The sequence below is a fragment of the Macrobrachium nipponense genome, chromosome 4 (genome assembly GCF_015104395.2).
Source record: "Macrobrachium nipponense isolate FS-2020 chromosome 4, ASM1510439v2, whole genome shotgun sequence".
In the NCBI taxonomy this organism is placed as follows: domain Eukaryota; kingdom Metazoa; phylum Arthropoda; class Malacostraca; order Decapoda; family Palaemonidae; genus Macrobrachium; species Macrobrachium nipponense.
The window spans coordinates 133,833,896-133,853,117 of NC_061100.1; the positions used below are offsets into that span (position 1 = coordinate 133,833,896).

General features: G+C 47.5%; 1 protein-coding gene across 1 annotated transcript in view; it reads left to right on the forward strand.

The window, feature by feature from the left end:
• LOC135211507 (uncharacterized) overlaps positions 1 to 19,222 on the forward strand; it is a 76,458-nt gene that overhangs the window by 13,393 nt on the left and 43,843 nt on the right. The window contains exon 2 of the mRNA XM_064244811.1: positions 5 to 383. Coding sequence (XP_064100881.1) covers positions 5 to 383 — 379 coding nt within the window. The remainder of the gene's footprint in view (positions 1 to 4; positions 384 to 19,222) is intronic.

Consider the following 19,222-nt stretch of genomic DNA (forward strand, 5'->3'; position numbering starts at 1 on the left):
TCAGCAAGCAACCCAGTGTGTTTGCAGATAAACTTGAACAATGTAAGAAAGGAGCCACTTACAATGATCATCCAGCTGCTTGTTCCAGCTACTGCATTTCACCTTCAAAAGTGCCAGAGTCTTTTGCCACTCAGAAACCAATTGACATCAGGCATAACTATAGTGACAGAGATTCCCCAAACCGACCCAAATCATTCGGTCACTGCCTTCAAGAAAATGAAATTGATATCGGTCAGTTTCACAGAAATTTAGTTAATCATGAACCTTCTCGAAGACTACAGAGTGTATTACCACAGATTAAAGAAAATACTTCATCCCCTGTTTCTTTTATTTCGGCAACAAGGTCTCCTGGGATGCAAGTGGACAATCAAGTCGCTGATCAGGTATTCATCTTGTCCTTTTTTCCTTTTTATTTTTAAAAAATATTATTATGAATCTTATACTGTACGTATATTCCTTTTAGTAAAAATGTTCTTGGAGTCTACAGTTGACCCCCAGTATTCGTAGGAGGGGATGTGTACTACAACCACCCCGTGAATAGCTAAAATCTGCTAATACTTTAAACCCCTCTAAAAATGCTTAGAACTGCCTAGTATTTTGATAGTTCAAACACAAAAAAACCTCTAAAAATCCCTCTAAAAATGCTTATAGTACCTGAGTATTTAAATAGTTTTAAATACATATCACAAAAAGTGCACTGTTCATATGCAGAACAAACCTTCAGTCTTAACAATAGGATAATCTTCTAGCACTAGCTGGAAAACCAGTAAAAACAATCAAAGATTGTAAACAAGGAATCTGTGGCTCTGGCAACTCATGCATGTATGGAGTGGATGCTTGGTCATCGACCAAGATCATACCCCAGCAAAATATCAGTCTTTCTTCTACCGCCTTGGAGACCGGAGTTTTGCTTCGCTCTCCTTTTCCAAGCCAGTATTTTAATCGTAGCCTGTGCTTCTTTATTTTTATTTAGGACCAAAGTTCTGTGGATGTTACCGTTTTTAGTCCAGCCTTTGATTGCCGTGTTGACTTTCCTTTGGACGGATGCTTTTGCTTACAGAAAGTGCACTTAATCATGAAAATGATATAAAATACAGTAATTAGTGAATATTTCTCAGTGAAAAATACCACAAATAAGCAAATTTTCTGCGAATGATGTGCTGAATCCGGAACCGTGAATAGGCGGGAGTCGACTGTAAACTTATTCATTTATAGGTATATTTAAGATAAGAGAACATTTAACAGCTGAGTAGTTTTCTAGGTAGATAATATGTATAAGTGCAAAATTTAATGGACACTTCACATTACTTATGATTCCAAAATTGCCTGAAATGAGACATTCACTTGCTTGCAGTCTTGGTTTCAGTGCAACTTGCTTGAGCTTTGGAGTTTTATAAGACCTTTGTCATTTCTTTTTGATTATGTCCTTCAGGTGGTGGATAGCAGTTTAATAGTTGATAGACCATCAGCTCCAGTTGAATCCAGAATGTAAAGCAACTTACAATATTACGTACAGTATTAAGAAATAATTTGCAACACTGCATCATACACAGGTGGTCCTCTTACACACAAACAAGTTCCCTTCCAAGAGCTCATATATAAATTCATTTTGTTTGTAAGTTCAGCAGACTTCGTTAGCCTTTGGCAAAACATCGTGCAGTAATAAAGCTTTCTATTAAGACTTTTTGTACATGAACTTTCCTGCCAGATATCTACTTAGCTTACGTCTCTGACGTCACGACAGAATTCAAAACTCGCGGCAAACGCGACAGGTAGGTCAGGTGATCTACCCCACCCGCCGCTGGGTGGCAGGTGTATGAACCAATCCCCCTTTCCAGTCATATATTTTCTGTCGCTGGTTTCGACTACATCTGTTGTCGATACCTCCCGATTTTGGATTATTACTCGTTTTCGCCCTGGATTGTTTCATCGGACTTTTGGTGAAGTACCTGCTCCTTGGCTTGGCATTTGCGATTTGTGGACCGGTTTTTGATTATTCTTTTGATTATTCTTGGAATTTCATTATGTCTGATTTAGAGATTAAGAAATCAACTATGTTCAGAGTTTGTTCTGTTAGCGATTGTAAGGTGAGGCTACCGAAAGCTGCGGTAGACCCTCACACAGTATGCATGAGGTGTAGGGGGAATGACTGCTCATTTATTAACCCTTGTAATGAATGTGGTAAATTGAATGTGGTAAATTGAATGAAGAAGAATGGAAGGCGCTTACTTCTTATGTAAGAAAGCTTGAGAAGGACAAGGTTAGGAAAGCTTCATCTAGGAGTTCTAGTAGGTCTCGCGCTAGCGAGTTTGAAGTTGATAACCCTGTTGTAGACGTAGCGCCTTTACCAGTTTCAGCCCCTGCTCCCTGCATCGAACCCGAAGATGCGCCTTCGGAGGTGGACACTATGAGAGCCACTATTCGCAGCATGGAGTTGAAAATTAAGTGCTAGAAGTAAAGAGTGATAGTGATTTGTGCAGTGATCCCAGTGCAGTGGAGGGTGCGTCTGATCGGCTCCCTAATGCTTCTAGGCCATAGACCTCTTCCAGACTCCCAGACCCAGTGGAGGAAGAAATCGAAAGCCGCAGGAAGGTTAGGGAGAACCCCCACCAGTCAGGCGTCCCCTCAGTAGCGCCTGATGTTCGCTCCCAGGCTACCTTGGATCGCGCCAAGAGAGAAGTCTTACGGCAATGCTTCTCGTCTTCGCCTTCTCCTTCGCCCAAGCGTGGTTGGAGCTCCTCGGAAGCTTCTCGGCCGTCGAAGAGAGCCTGGCAGGCTTCTTCCGCTCTCCCCTCCAGCCCTGAAGTTTTTTCGGAAGATCTTGGATTGGATGTGAAGAAACCGAGGATTTCTTTGGAGTTTCGCTCTCCTAGTAATGATCGAGCTGCGTCTCCCGTGAAGGACTTTGTTAAATCTCCTTCACGTGTTTTGGCTAGTCTGCAGGCGCAGATTACGGCTCTGGCTGACTCATTGATTGTGACTTCTCGTCGTAGGAAGGACGTCTCGCTCCCGGTAAAGAAGTCCAGGCGCTCTTCTCCAGGTTTTCGCTATTCGTCAGTAACCGCCCTCTCTCCAGGATTGGATCGTAGTACGAGGCGCTCTTCAACGGACAGGCGCTCTCCTGCGGACATCGTTTCTCCGTCGGACGAGAGGCATGCTTCCCGTAGACGAGCCTCTCCCGACAGGCGCTCGTCTCGAGACAGGATCTCTCCCGCTGGCAGATGCCAGGAGCCTGGTAGGCGTTTTTCTCATGGTAGCCGCGCTCTCCTTCAGGCTTCCGTCTCAATGGTGACCAGACGCCCTTCGGTAGACAGGCGCTCTTCTCCTGTCAGCCGCCCTTCGCTTAGCAGGCACCAAGAGCCTGGTAGGCGCTCTTCTCCTACAAGGCGATCTTCTACCGATTTTCGCTCTCCTCAAGTTAGGCGCCGGGAATCTGTCAGATGCTTCTCTCCTGGTAGGCGCTCGTCGCCAGAGATTCGCTCTCCTCGCAGCAGGCGCTAAGAGCCTGATAAGCGCTTCCCGCATGGCAGGCGCTCTTCGCCAGGCATCCACTCTCCTTTAGACAGGCGCCAGGAGCCTGATAGACGCATTTCGCCTAGTAGGCGCTCTTCGCCAGATTTTCGCCCTGCGTTCGTTAGGCGCCAAGAGCCTAGAGTACGCCCTCATCCTGACAAGAAGGAGTTTTCAGGCAGAATCTCAACGGAAGTTATGACTTCCCCGGTTAGATGTCAGAGTTCTTCCAGACGTTCTTCCAAGGATGGACTCTCGGCTGAGGACAAGACAGCCTATCATCGTAAGGATCGTGAAGGATCTTCGGCGGAAGAAGAACAGGATCCCTCGGAAGAAGAAATTCCTAAAGATTCCTCCGTTTCCTCATACAAGCGTTTGACGGACCTGTTGCTTCAGGAATTCGGAGACGCCCTTTCTCCTGTCGCCCCGCCCTCGCCTCTATTGTTATTTTCAACCTCGAAAACTTCGAAGGTTTCATCCTGTGTCAGGATGAAGCCTGCAATCTCTATGAAGAAGGCGCTTAGAGGTTTGGTGAGTGGCTTCTTTCAAAGGAAGAGAAAGGGAAGACGGTGTTCTCTTTCCCTCCTTCTAAGCTAACTGGAAAGCTAGGATTCTGGTATGAATCGGGAGAACCCTTGGGCCTTGTTCTTCCCTCCTCGGCAGACTCGGACTTCTCTTCACTGGTGGATTCCTCTCGACGCTCTGCCCTCATGTCTGCTAAAGACGACATGGGGGATGAATGAGCTTGACCACCCTGTTGAAGGGAATGTTCCGAGTCCTGGAGGTATTTAACTTCCTAGACTGGTCTTTGGGCGTTTGGCCAAGAAGACGCAGACCCCGGATTCCATTTCACCTGAGGATCTTATCAGTGTTCTCACGTGTATGGATAAGGCAGTGAGAGATGGATCGAGTGAAGTAGCTTCCCTTTTCGGGAGCGGGAGTAATCAAGAAAAAGATCTGTTTACTGTTCGTTCCTGACGAAATCAGTATCTCATGCTCAGAGAGCGCCTCTCCTGTATTCTCAGCTCTCTCCTCAACTCTTCCCTAAGAAGATCATTCAGGTAGGTTTCTTGTTGCCCTTTCAGCTAAGGCTACACAGGGACATGCTAGCCAAGTCTACCAGGAAGCCTCACACTTCTTTCCAGGCTAAAACCAAGAGAGAGACTCCAGTTAGGCAGGAGCCCTTTCGAGGAGTCCCTCCTGCCAGAGCTTTCTTCCTCTAGAGGATCTAGACCTGCTAACGAGGGAAGACCTTCTCTAGATCCATCAGAGGGAAGAAGTAGTATTCAAGTTCTCCAGACATCAGTGGTGCCAGACTACTTAAAGTTTGCCGACGTCTGGGCCCAGAAAGGGGCGGACAACTGGTCACTCTCGATTGTCCGCAAAGGCTACCTCATTCCCTTCTTATCAAGACCTCCGTTGACGACCGACTCCGAGGGGGTTGGTAGCCAAGTACAAGGACCCCATCATGAATCAAGCCTCTCTCTAGCAGTAGATCTTATGCTGGAGAAGGAGGTGAGTCGTACCCGCGTGAAGTCAGATTAATCAACAGATATCACAAGTTTAACATACGACTAGAATTTGAGAAATATCTAGAAGTGTTCGTGAACTATCGGTGATAAGATTAGTGTGAAAATAGTAGGATAAAGCGTCTTCTAAGTTAGTTTATCAAGTGTAATACTATAAATCAGAACAAGATGGCAGTAAGTTCCAACTGCGGGAAGAGGTGGCGTAATTTGGCGTGTCTAGCAGATTCGCAATACGATGAGGTAGCAGGAAGGGAACTGGCATTTCTCATCTATGAAATCAGCAACAGTCCTAACCAAAAAGATACAAAAGCATTCATAGATATATTAGAAGGATATAATCCTTCAAACTGGAAACAAATCTAATGAAAACATCTTGAAATAATTGAAGAAGTTCCAAATAAAATCCAAGTGGTCAGAGACTCATAACAGAAAATATACATAAACCAACATATTCCGACAAAGAAAGTGAATAAGGTGAATCTTGTGAATATCCTAATTGATGCATTAGGAAAAAGAATGCCAAAAGCATGCAAACTGTGTAAGGTTTGGTATAGCATAGTCAATCCACAAAACCTAATCAGAAAATGTGCTGCATGCAACATTCCGACCATCCACAGTGTGCTGAGGTAATACAGATTTGAGAAAAGATACAAGAATTTTTTGTTCAACATGTCTATCATGGATAGACAATGTTATTAAATCAAGATTGAATGTACAAATAGTTGAGGATGAAGAAGAAGAGGAAGAGGAAGAAGAAAAGAAGAAGAGGAAAACGGAAGACGAAGAAGTAAACAAAAATGAAATGACAGAAAAAAATAAGGAAACAAGACAAAGATAAAAGTATGGATGCAGAGATACTCATTGATACTACATATGAGGCAATAAAGCAGCATACCTACGAAGAAATAATTACGATATGACAACAGAAAAGCAAATCCTGAAGAGGCTCTACCCAGATCTATACAATGACGGGAAAGAGGAAAAAATAGACAAGAAAGACAAATCTGCAACCTTTTGAAAAGAGGGAATTGCAGATTTGGAGAAAGATGTTACTACAACATCCTAAGATATGTCAAAACTATGAAATATATGGTAAATGGTGCATACTTAGATGGATATGGGGATGATTGCAGAGATCTGCATCCAAAATATGTAAAACCTAAAAGAAGGAAAAGGATGTAAGTTCGACAAAAAATGCAAATATATGCACACCCTGTAGCCATGAATCATAATCAATAAATAACCAACCAAGTAATAAAATCCAAATAAGAAAGAAACAAATAAAGAGAGAAATCAGAATATCAGGTAAAAGAGAAAAGCAAACCAAACCAATGAGATATGCAGAGGTGTCAGCAAAAAATTTCAAAGCATCAGCTCCGAAATTCTACTCAAGAGATAATAACTGTATTTATTATGCAAGAGGATATTGCAGAAACGGAGAAAATTGCAGATTCAGACACAAAATGAATAATTATGATGAAGGAAGATCAAATATTATGGAAAAGTTGGATTTTTTAATGTCAGAATTTCTGGAAATGAAAAAAGAACAACATACCAGAACAGGAAAGAGAGCATGTAAAAGAAAATCCTTATTACTACCAGTATTAAATGAAGGAGAAAACACGCAAACCATCATAGTGATGAATGCGCAGGGTTTTAGTTACTAGTAACTCAAAAAGAAAAATAGAGTACTTAAAGAACTAACCCAAAATGAAAAGAAAATAGATATAATGAATATAAGTGAAACTGGTATTCCCCAAGAGACTGGGAATGATGATCAAATAAAAGGGTTCCAAACTTATAGATCAGATAGAAAAAATAGGAATCAAGGGGAACCGCAATATATGGGAAAGACAAAAAACAAGGAAAAATATATGAGAAATATAGTAACTCAGAATGTGAACTAATAGCGGTAGAATTTGAATCTGAAAAATTGATGAACATAGTAATATATAGACCTCCTAATACTAAAGAGTTTGACTTAATAATTGAAAAATTGGATGATTATATGTAAATAAATCACAAGGACTGGACTATTCTCCTATCTGGTGACTTCAACGTTTCCTTTCGTAGAATGGAAAGAAACGAATAGGATTGTGGTTGTACTTATACATATAAAAAAGAGAGTAATAGTAGTGCAGAAGATAAGAGGCAATTTGAAAAGCTATTAGATATGCTACTAGAATACAACATTCAACAAATAAATCACCTGCCAACAAGAAAGGAAATACTTTAGACCTAGTATTTGTGAACGAGATGAATTATGTTAAAGAAATAATAGTTTATAATGCGAATATTTCAGACCATAATGTCATAGAATTAACAGTTCATTCCAAAGCAAGTGAAAATAGAGATAAGCAAGAAATGAAAAAGTGGGAAGGATATGGAAAATACAACTTCTACAGTAAAAAAAATATAAATGGTCAGAAATTATGAAGAATTAAACAAAGATTGGATAACATTTTCGTAAGTGATGACATAAGGGTAAATACGGAGATATTATATAAATATTGGAGAAAAATAGTGAAAATATATACCGAAGAAGAAAAGTAAACATCATTCATGCATACCAAGAGACAGAAGGATCTTGTTCCAGAAAATCAGAAAGTGGAAAAAAGGTCTTGCAAAAGAAAAAAATGCATGGAAGTTATAGAACTAAAAAGTAAAGATAGAAAATGCAGAACAAAAGATTATACAATCAAAAGAAAATGAAATGAAAAACGGGACTTGGAAGAAAAAACCTATTAAAATATCAAGCAAAACCCCAACGTCTATTATACTCATATGCGAAGAAGATGAATAAAAAAGAAGAAGAAATAGAAATAGGCCCTCTGAGAATTGAAGGGAGATTAACGAATGAAAAAAAGGAAATTTGCAACATACTGGCAGAACGATATAAGAGAGAATTCACCCCTAGAATAGATAATGAAGATAATGATATAGAAGTAAGGGATGAAAATAGTGAATATTTAGCTGACATAAGATATTAACTGAAGCTGATATTGTTGCAGGCTATTAATGAAATTAAAAATGGAGCTGCTGCAGGGCCTGATGGAATTCCTGCTATTTTGTTAAAGAAAGTAGTTCATTCTATCGCAAAGCCACTTGCAATATTATTAAGACAAAGTGTAGATACAGGCAAGATTTATGATGAGCACAAATTACATATATATACCCCTACTTTCAAAAGTGGATCAAGACTAGAGGCAAGTAATTATAGGCCTGTGAGTCTAACATCACATATTATGAAGTGTATGAAAGGGTAATGAAGAAAAATATTATGAAACATTTTAATAAAAAATAATTTGTTTAATAAAGGACACATGGTTTCGTACCCGGAAAAAGTACACAAACCCAACTGTTAGTCCACCGTGAGAACATATTCAAAAATATGAAAGCGGAAATGAAACAGATGTGGTTTATTTAGACTTGCAAAAGCTTTTGATAAAGTAGAACCATAATATATTAGCGAAGAAAATTAGAAAACACAATATCGTGGATAAGTAGGAAGATGGTTAAAAGAATTTTTACACAAACAGAAAACAGATAGTTATTGCAAACGAGAGAAATCGGATGAAGTCAAGGTAATATCCGGTGTGCGCAAGGTACGGTGTTAGCTGCAATACTGTTTGTTATTATGATTGAAGACATAGACAATAATGTGAAGGTTCGGTAGTGAGTAGTTTCGCAGATGACACAAGAATAAGTAGAGAAATTACTTGTGATGAAGATAGGAACGCTCTACAAAGAGACCTTAAACAAAGTATATGATTGGCAGAGGTAAATAGGATGGTATTTAACTCTGATAAATTTGAATCAATAAATTATGGAGACAGAGAAAGAAAGCTATATGCATATAAGGGACCTAATAATGAGACCATCACAAATAAGGAAGCAGTTAAAGACCTTGGTGTGATGATGAATAGGAACATGTTATGCAATGATCAAATAGCAACTCTGTTGGCAAAATGTAAAGCAAAAATGGGAATGTTGTTACGGCACTTCAAAACAAGAAAAGCTGAACACATGATTATGCTTTATAAAACATATTTGTTCCGATACGTAATACAAACCCTCGGTCCTTTAACAATAGGAAGTAGCTAGCGGCAGCTGGAACGGTCGTAAGCTTCAAACAAGGGGAGAACGGTAGTTAACTGCTTGTCCGATCGTCGCGCGCCGCGCGACTGGGAGGTAAACAAATCACTTTTGCTTTCGGCCGTGTGTGGGAAGGACGTGCTCGTCATCGCTCTGCCCGCTTTGTCGTTTGCTTTGAGTTTGAGTATTTGCCCTCTCTTTCTGTATAAATCAGAGTGATTGTAAGTACTTTTACATTTCTTTTATTGATCTTTGCAATGAGTGAAGAAGAAATGGAGATATCACCACGCCCTCCAGTCGCCCGTAGAGTGCCCGCGGGCTGGAGGGGCGTAGATGTGGGGGATTTAGATCGTTTGTCGATGTGGATCCTCACGAGTTTGTACTCGTTGTCGGGGGCGAGAGTGCTCCCGCAACGAGCCCTGTGTAGTATGTATGAATTGGTCCGAGGCGCAGTGGGTGCTGTACGAGGGCAGGAAGAGACTTAGGCCGCACAGGAAGTCATCGGAAAGTCCAGTGACTCCTTTGGTAACGGACACTTCGTCCTCTTTCCTGCCTCCCGGCCAGCCCCCATGTTTCGCGCCTTCCCCTGCGGGGGGGTAGCGGAGTCCTTCTCCTCTCTCGATCCGTCGAGTGTGGATGAGGGCGCCCGCTACCCGGACGTCCAGTTGTACTCGGGGTCTTCCGTCCGCTCTGGGGGGGTTCTTCTCCCCCAGGCGTGAGGAAACCCCTTTAACTAACCCGACTGTTGCTTCCGCAGGTGTGCCATCAGCGAAGGACGACCTGGGACAGGTGTGGGAGTCGCTGGGACTGGCAGGAGTTGCCGAAGCATCCAAGGGTTGATTCAGCGGCTTGGCGGGTCGGCAGTGGTCACTCATGGTGCGGTGACCACTACTACAACCACAGTAACGACACCAGCATATGAGATGCCACCGCATCTGGTGTATACACCACATATAATGCGGTGACACCCACGGCTGCTATACAAAAATTCCCATTACTGCCGTGCCAAAGAGGACGGTGCCACCACCACCTGGATTCTTTGTATTGCCGACCCCGGACTTCCGCTGCCCAAAGAGTACCCCCCTGGACCTGCCGCCAGTGCCGAGGATGACGGTAGCTGCCGACAGGACGCCTGGCTCTCCTGTGGTACCTGCCGTGCCTGCCGTACCTGTTGCTGTCCCAGCCGCTCATTCCTTTTCAGATCAGGCTGCTGCTCATTCACTTTCAGATGTTCCTGCCGTTCCCGCTGTTCCCGGACCTGTTCCTGTTGTTCCTGCTGTTGGTGGTGCTGTCACAGTCTCAGGTCTTTCCGGACAGGTGCAGTCGGGCCCTGTTGCTTCGGCAACTGCCCCGGCTCCCTCCTGGATGGAAGACCTGACGTCTGTCCTGCGGAGCCTGGCGAAGAAGAAGAGGAGAGGAAAGAAGGTGTCGTCGTCGTCTTCGTCGTCTTCTTCGTCGTCTGCTGCCTCTCCTTCCCCTTCGACTTCTAAGGCTAAACAGCCGAAGAAGAAGAAGGTTGCCTCCTCCCCCCCCCCCCCTAAGAAGACTCCTTCGGGATCTTCTAAGGGCCCGGCTCGCTCAGGCGAGCTGGGGAGCTCTTCTGCTGGTCCTCCTGTTCCCTCGGGAACGGGGCCCGTCGCTTCTTCTGCAAAGAAGTCGACGGGGACCAGAGGTGCACCAGCCTCGGCTGGTGCGTCCTCACCTGGTGCTAGCGGTTCTGCCGCTAAACCAGGTTCCGTCTCGGCCGCTTCTCGTTCGCGAGAAGCACCGAGTGGACGCTCTTCCAAAGAAGACCGTCCAGCCAAAGTTTTGACGCCCGAGCTCGCTCGCCGTCAAGACAGCGGCGCGGAGCAGAAGACTGGCGAGAGTCGTGCACACGACTCTCGCCAGGCCAGTGGACGCTCTCGCAGCGATCAACTGGCTGCTCGGGCTGACGTGACGGTCGCTGACCGGCCACGGGCTGAGGCGAGGAAGGAGTCCCCACAGCCGCCGGTACCAGCCACGGCTGGTACCAGCGGTTTGACGCGCCGAGAGGACGCTGGCCGGTCTCGACGCGACAGAGAAGCCTAGCAGGTCACCCGTCCGCCGCTCCCGATGGACCGGGCGGAGACGGTGACCAGCGGCAGCTCGCCTGACGCTAGAGCTCGGTCTCGACGTTCTCAGCGAGCCAATCGCCCCAGGCGAGCGGCAAGGCTAGGCCTGCTGCTCGACCGTCACCGTGGGTTGACGATCAGCAGCAGCCCTCCACGCACGCTGGTTCCTGCCAGCGAGCGAGGGGGGAGCGTCAGGTCTGCCTCTCCCGTACCTTCAACCTCCTCGGGCTATACCGGGAGGAGCGAGGTACCGAGGAGCGATCACGAGAGGTGCGCCGCTCGTGACCCAGCTATGACGCCGTACGGCTCAGGCACGGTTTTAGGACCGACCAGAACGTACGCGCAAGTAGTTGGAGGCGACCGTCAGGGGTCTGTCGCTGTTCCTCCTTCTGAAGGAGGAGTATCGCGGGATATGCTCTTGCTGGAGGGACTGGACGGTCCCTACTCCACAAGACGCTGTAACTCCCGAGATACAGAGGAACTTTGCGGAGGTCATTAAGCTGATGCGTCTGCATAATGACCTCGCGGAAGGATCGCCGCTACCACCGGCAGAGCCCACGTCCCGGCTCGAATCATTTTGGGGTCCCAAGAGGGAACCCAAAATGATGGTGGGGTTACCGCGGTCTGAGCTTGCAGACCTCGGTCCTGGATCAGGTGGAGAATCTCGTCTCAGGACGGGAGGACTCGCTAAAGTCCGGACGGTCTTCTAAGCTGCTTCCTCCTCCTCTACAGCGGCAGAGGCGATTCTACGTGCCTTCGGAAGACCCGATACTGCCGAAACAGGTTAACCCGGAGTTAGCGAGGCTGACTCCAGGTGTGTCCCTGCAGCAGCTCCTGTCGGAGAACCTATGGTTCTCGCAGCAGGAGGCACTTGCCCTGGAATCTACCGCTATGGCAGCATTCCCAGGCAGTTCCTGGTTGGATTTGTGGTCCCTCACAATATCCAAAGTAGCGGCCGGCTCTGGGAGCTCTGCTCTCGAAGACGACGCTTCTTTTAGGAAGACTGTGCCAGTCTGGAGGAAGAGCAATCTCTTACCTCGCCCATCAGACTGCTAACCTGTGGGCCAACTTGGTTCTTCGACGTAGGGACGCAGTCCTTACCCGAGTGACCAAGGGGGCCGGGCGTGAGGCGGCACTCGGGCTTCGAAATGGACCTCTTAGGAACCCCGTGTGAAGACTCCTGTAGTTTCAACTTCTGCTAGAGGAGGCCGCAACCAGCCCTCCTTTCCCCGAGGGGGTGCTGGAAAGAAGTCGAAACGAGGTGGGAAACGCTAGGGACGGCGTTCCCCCTCACCTGCTGCCGGAAGTGGGGGGGTGCCTGGCGAGCCATTGGGCGACTTGGCAGCGCTAACGGCGCCGAGAACTGGATAGTAGACGTCTTCGGGAGGGATATCTACTACCCTTCGAGTCTCGGCCCCCCCTCATCTCCAATCCGGTCCATCTACAGACCTATGTCCGGGGATCAGCAAAGGACAACGCTCTTCGACAGGAGATCAAGACCATGCTGGCGAAACGAGCTGTAGAAATCGTGGAGGACCAGTCACCGGGCTTTTACAGCCGCCTCTTCCTAGTGAGAAGGCATCGGGGGCTGGCGTCCGGTGATAGACCTCTCTCCCCTGAACCGCTTCGTTCGCACAGACGCGGTTCACGATGGAGTCGGCACGCTCAGTGCTCGACTCGATCAGGGGGAACGATTTCATGCTTTCAGTGGACTGAAGGACGCGTATTTTCAAATACCCATCCATCAGTCCTCCAGAAAGTACCTCCGCTTCATCTTCGACGGGACGGTGTACCAATTCAGGGCACTTTGTTTCGGTCTCTCAACCGCCCCACAGGTGTTCACGAGAGTGTTCACTCTGGTGTCGGCTTGGGCCCATTCGAACGGGATACGTCTTCTGAGGTATCTCGACGATTGGCTAGTCCTGGCGAGCTCCCGCTCGCAGTTGCTACAGGACAGAGATCGACTCCTCAAGTTTTGTCGCGATCTGGGGATCGTGATAAACTACGAGAAGTCCGATCTCGAACCCAAGCAGAAGATGAAGTACCTGGGTATGCTGATAGACACGGTAGCAGGGCAAGTCTTTCCCGCAGACTTGCGGATCAGCAAATTCAGGGAGGCAGCCGGCCGGTTCCTGTCTCGGCAGGAACAGGCAGCACAGCAATGGCAAGTCGTGATCGGCCATCTGTCGTCACTCGAGAAGTTAGTCCCTCACGGGCGTCTTCACCTGCGGTCTCTCCAGTGGAGGCTAAGGGAGAGTTGGTCTCAGGCCAAGGACCCTCCTTACTTTCCCGTGGCTATCACGGACAAGGTGAGGCAGGACCTAGCCTGGTGGCTCGACGACAAGAACCTCTTAAGAGGAGTGCCCATACGCACTCCCCCCCCGGAGATGCTTCTGTTCTCAGACGCATCGACCGAGGGATGGGGCGCACACCTGGAGGAGTTGCTGACTGCAGGTGTGTGGGACCATCACGAAAAGCACCTTCACATCAATGTTCTGGAACTCAAGGCGGCGTTCTACGCTCTCCAAGAGTTTCAGACCGCTTGGTGGGACACTCAGTGGTGTTGATGTGCGACAACACCACAGTAGTGGCATATGTCAACAAGCAGGGGGGGTCTAGTGTCTCTTCCGCTCCATCAGTTGACGGTGCAGGTGCACGAGTGGGGCCACGGCTCACTCGATAGAGCTGTCAGCACGCTACATTCCAGGCAAGAGGGGAATGTAGTAGCAGACAAGCTCAGCCGTCGGGATCAGGTGATAGGGACCGAATGGTCTCTACACCAAGACGTGGCGGAAAGGCTCTTCAACCTGTGGGGCGACCGTCGTAGTACCTGTTCGCCACCCGGCACAACAGAAAACTTCAGGTTTTCTTCTCAGCTGTGCCGGACCCATGGGCAGCTGCAGAGGACGCTCTCCAACACCCCTGGGACAACCTCTTCGCTTACGCCTTTCCTCCCTTCTGTCTGATTCGGAAAGTGATCAGTCGAGCGCTGTCACTCCCAATCTCAGAATGATCCTGGTGGCTCCCAAACGGCCGCAAGCCGTTTGGTATCCGGACCTGCTGGCTCTTCTTGCGGACGCACCGAGAGAGCTACCCACTTGGCACAACCTTCTAGCCCCAGCCACACGTAGAACGGTACCACCAAGCAGTCCAGTCCCTTCAACTTCATTTCAGGCTGGCTGTTATCCACCATCTCTTGCGAACGAGAGGCTTTTCTCGTAGCGCAGCAACAGAGATGGCTGGACACGTCCGACAGTCCCTCTGCAGCTGTGTACCAGGGGAAGAATGGGCCGTCTTCTGTGGTTGGTGTCGTAGACAGGGTCTGTCTCCTCTCAGAGCCACTCTTCAGCAGGTAGCGGATTTCCTCGTGTTTCTTCGCCGAGAGAAGCTCCTCTCAGTACCCACAGTTAAGGGATATAGAGCCGCCCTGGCTCTCGTCCTAAAACCTGAGGGGACTGGACATCTCGAATTCGTTCGAGATCTCCTTGCTAATGAGGAGCTTCGAAAGGTCTTGCCCACCCAGGGAACTCAGGCCCCCTGCGTGGGATGTGACTCTCGTACTTAGGAGTTTGACTCGAAGACCTTTCGAGCCACTCCGAGAGTCGTCAGACAGGGATCTGACCCTCAAGACCCTCTTCTTGCTGGCCCTGGCATCGGCGAAGAGAGTAGGGGAACTACATGGCCTTTCTTATGATGTTAAACATACCAGAGGCTGGGGATCCGTGACGCTCGATTTCGTCCCGAACTTCGTAGCTAAGACTCAGAATCCATCGATCCCTGACGACAGGTTCGAGTCTTTCACGATCCCCTCCCTGCTGGACTTCACCGATAACGATGCAGATGAGATGCTGCTTTGTCCTGTGAGGGCGCTACGGCGCTATCTGAAGAGAACTCGACATCTCAGGCCTGAGTGTCGACGCCTCTTCGTTAGCACTGGGGTACCAAGAAAGAAGTCTCCAAGAACACGCTTTCTTTCTGGCTGCGTGAGGTGATCAGGAGAGCGTACGAGGCTGATGGTAGCGACGACATCCGTACGCTCCGACCGAGAGACCACGAAGTCAGAGGTATCGGACCCTCCTTAGCGTTCCGTAAGAACTTCTCCGTGGCGCAGGTCCTGAAGGCAGGTGTCTGGGCCAACCAGACCACCTTCACGTCCTTCTACCTTCGGGATATTGCCCACAAGTCCTTGGATACTTTTTCTTGGGACCTGTGGTGGCTGCTCAACACGTTGTGTAAGCTTACCCAGCACCCGAGCAGGCAGAACAGCATCGATTCCTGGTATGACTGGGAGAATGAATGTGCGAATGAGAGAGTGACTGGCTTCTCTTCACCATCTTTCTCTACCTCTACCTGTGGGCAGAGGGATACGGTCGTTACCTTGCTGGAAGGGAGTCAGATGCAGGTAAGCTTATTCAACAGAGCTCCATCCTATCTCTTTAAATAGAGATAGGAGTGTATATCCACCACTTTCTCCAACAAGGGGGAGAAAGTGGATGCCTACATGAGACAAACCCATTACTTTACATTTGCTCATGTAAAGGAAAAAGTTCTTACAATGCTGGTACAAAGAGATACGCTTGCCTCTCTCTTAGTACTCGCCCAGAGGTCTGACCATTGATCCTGCGGTGCACACCCCGATCAATCGGACAGAGGCTTGGATCCCTCCCTCGCTCTTACGACCAGGGAGGCATTCCAGGGATGGACGAACACCAGTCTGTTCATCAAAAGACTCAGATTCCTCCCACCAAGAAGTGAGTCTTCCTATTGTTAAAGGACCGAGGGTTTGTATTACGTATCGGAACAAATGACAATTTGTCGAAAATTGCATTTTTCCTAACTATACAAAACCTGAGGTCCTTTACATATAGTCCCTCCTCATGCCACCCCTCACTCTGCGTATTTGCATGGGCCAAAAGCAAAAGTGATTTGTTTACCTCCCAGTCGCGCGGCGCGCGACGATCGGACAAGCAGTTAACTACCGTTCTCCCCTTGTTCGAAGCTTACGACCGTTCCAGCTGCCGCTAGCTACTTCCTATTGTTAAAGGACCTCAGGTTTGTATAGTTAGGAAAAATGCAATTTTCGACAAATTGTCATGTTCGTAGTCCACTTGAATATTGCAATATGATATGGTACCCACACTATCAAAAGGATATTGCACAAATAGAGAGTGTACAAAGGTCCTTTACAGCTAGAATAGAAGAAGTTAAGGACCTAGACTACTGGGAAAGACTACAATTCTTAAAATTATATAGTCTAGAAAGGAGAAGAGAACGCTACATGATAATTCAGGCATGGAAACAGATAGAAGGAATAGCAGAAAATATCATGGAACTAAAAATATCAGAAAGAGCAAGCAGAGGTAGATTAATAGTGCCCAAAACTATACCAGGAAAAATAAGGAAAGCACACAGGACATTAATCCACTACGCACCAGCATCGATAATGCAGCGTCTATTCAATGCGTTGCCAGCTCATCTGAGGAATATATCAGGAGTGAGCGTAGATGTGTTTAAGAATAAGCTCGACAAATATCTAAACTGCATCCCAGACCATCCAAGATTGGAAGATGCAAAATATACCGGAAGATGTACTAGCAACTCTCTGGTAGACATTAGAGGTGCCTCACACTGAGGGACCTGGGGCAACCCGAACAAGATGTAAGGTCTGTAAGGTCTGTAAGGTCAGACTGTTCCTAGTTCCCAAGAGCTCAGGAGGATGGAGACCGGTTCTGGATGTAAGTGCCCTGAATGTCTTCGTAGAAAAAAGGAAGTTCGCCATGGAGACAACTTCTTCAGTGTTGGCGGCTCTTCGTCCAGGGGACTGGATGGTGTCCCTAGATCTTCAGGACGCTTACTTCCATGTGCCTATCCATCCTTCTTCACGGAAGTTTCTGAGATTCATGGTGGGAGGGAAGATCTTCCAATTCAGGGCCTTGTGCTTCGGCCTTTCGACAGCCCCTCAAGTTTTCACGGGTTTAATGAAGAATGTAGCGCAGTGGCTACATTTGGAGGGAGTGAGGCTGTCTCTCTATCTAGACGATTGGCTGATCAGAGCAAGCTCACAAGAACGATGTCTGGAGGACCTACAAAAGACATCGTTGGGGCTTCTGGTGAACTTCCAGAAGTCACAATTAATCCCCAGTCAAGAGCTGATATAGCTGGGGATTCGGATGGTTTCTCCGGATTTTCGGGCATATCCATCACCAGAGAGGATTGCTCGTTGCCGAGAGAAACTAACGACCTTCCTAGAGAAAGATGCATGCACAGCGAGGGAGTGGATGAGTCTGTTGGGGACACTCTCCTCGCTGGAGCAATTCGTTTCTCTAGGAAGGTTGCATCTCAGACCTCTCCAATTCTTCCTTTACCGGAATTGGAGGGGTCTCTCTCTAGATCTGGAATTCTCCTTCATGATATCAAAAGGAATCAAGAAGGACCTTCTGTGGTGGGCAGACCCTCTCCAATTTGCAGAAGGTCTGTCTCTGTACATGCCAAACCCGAACCAAGTATTGTTTTCCGACGCGTCGGAGATGGGTTGGGGTGCGACCCTAGGGTCAAGAGAAGTGTCAGGCACCTGGGAGGGGGAACAGGTGTCCTGGCACATCAACAACAAAGAGTTGATGGCAGTGTGGTTGGCGTTAAAAGCCTTCGAGCCCCACGTCCGAAATGCTATAGTTCAGGTCAACTCAGACAACACCACAGCCTTGGCTTACATAAGAAAGCAGGGGGGGACACACTCCTCCCTGTACGAAACAGCAAAGGACTTGCTGTTGTGGTCTCAGGCGGAAGATCGTTCTCCTCACCAGGTTCGTACAGGGAGAAAGGAATGTCAGGGCCGATTTCCTGAGCAGGAGGAATCAAATGCTCCCCTCGGAGTGGACTCTGCACTCAGAAGTTTGCCAAGACCCTGTGGAGGTTATGGGGCAGACCTCTATCGACCTATTTGCGACAGCAAGAAACAAAGGATAGACCTCTACTGCTCCCCGATCTCAGACCCAGAGCAGTGTCAGTGGATGCTTTCCTTCTAGACTGGAGAGGTCTGGACGTCTATGCCTTTCCTCCATTCAAGATTCTGAGTCAAACACTCAGAAAGTTTGCGGCCTCGGAAGCGACAAGAATGACGCTGGTAGCTCCATTCTGGCCGGCCCAAGATTGGTTCACAGAGGTACTGGAATGGCTGGTGGACTTTCCAAGAGCTCTTCCACAAAGAGTAGATCTGCTCAGACAACCCCACTTCGACAGGTATCACAAAAACCTCCCCGCTCTCAATCTGACTGGCTTTCGACTGTCAAAAGTCTTGCAGAGCGAAGGGGTTTTCAGCTAAGGCAGCGAAGCTATCGCCTCAGCTAGAAGGCCCTCTACCCTTAGAGTCTACCAGTCGAAGTGGGACGTCTTTCGCCGTTGGTGCAGAAACCAGAAGCTTTCCTCTTCCAGTACCTCTGTGACCCAAATCGCAGATTTCCTGGTTTTTCTCAGGGAAAAATGCGGTCTTGCAGTTTCGACCATCAAAGGATATCGGAGCATGTTAGCAGCTGTGTTTAGGCACAGGAACCTAGATATCTCCAACAACAAAGATCTACATGATCTGCTAAGATCTTTCGAAACTTGCAAGAAACCCTTGACTGAAATTCCGAGCTGGAATCTGGATGTGGTTCTTCGTTTCCTGAGGTCTCGAAGTTTGAAACCCCCACCCCACCCCCAGTCATCTTCTTTCAAGGATCTTACGAAGAAGGCTCTGTTTCTTTTGGCTTTAGCATCTGCCAAGAGAGTTAGCGAGCTTCATGCTCTAGAAGGAAGGGTAGGTTTCAAAGGAGATTCCGTGATTTGTTCCTTCTTTTCTAGCTAAGAACGAGAACCCGTCAATTCCTTGGCCAAGGAGTTTTGAGGTTCCAGGCTTAGCTCCCCTGGTAGGGGAAGAGCCGGAAAGAACTCTTTGCCCTGTGAGGAGTTTAAGATACTACCTCCAGCGGAAGAAGTCTCTTAAGGGCATTAAGGACA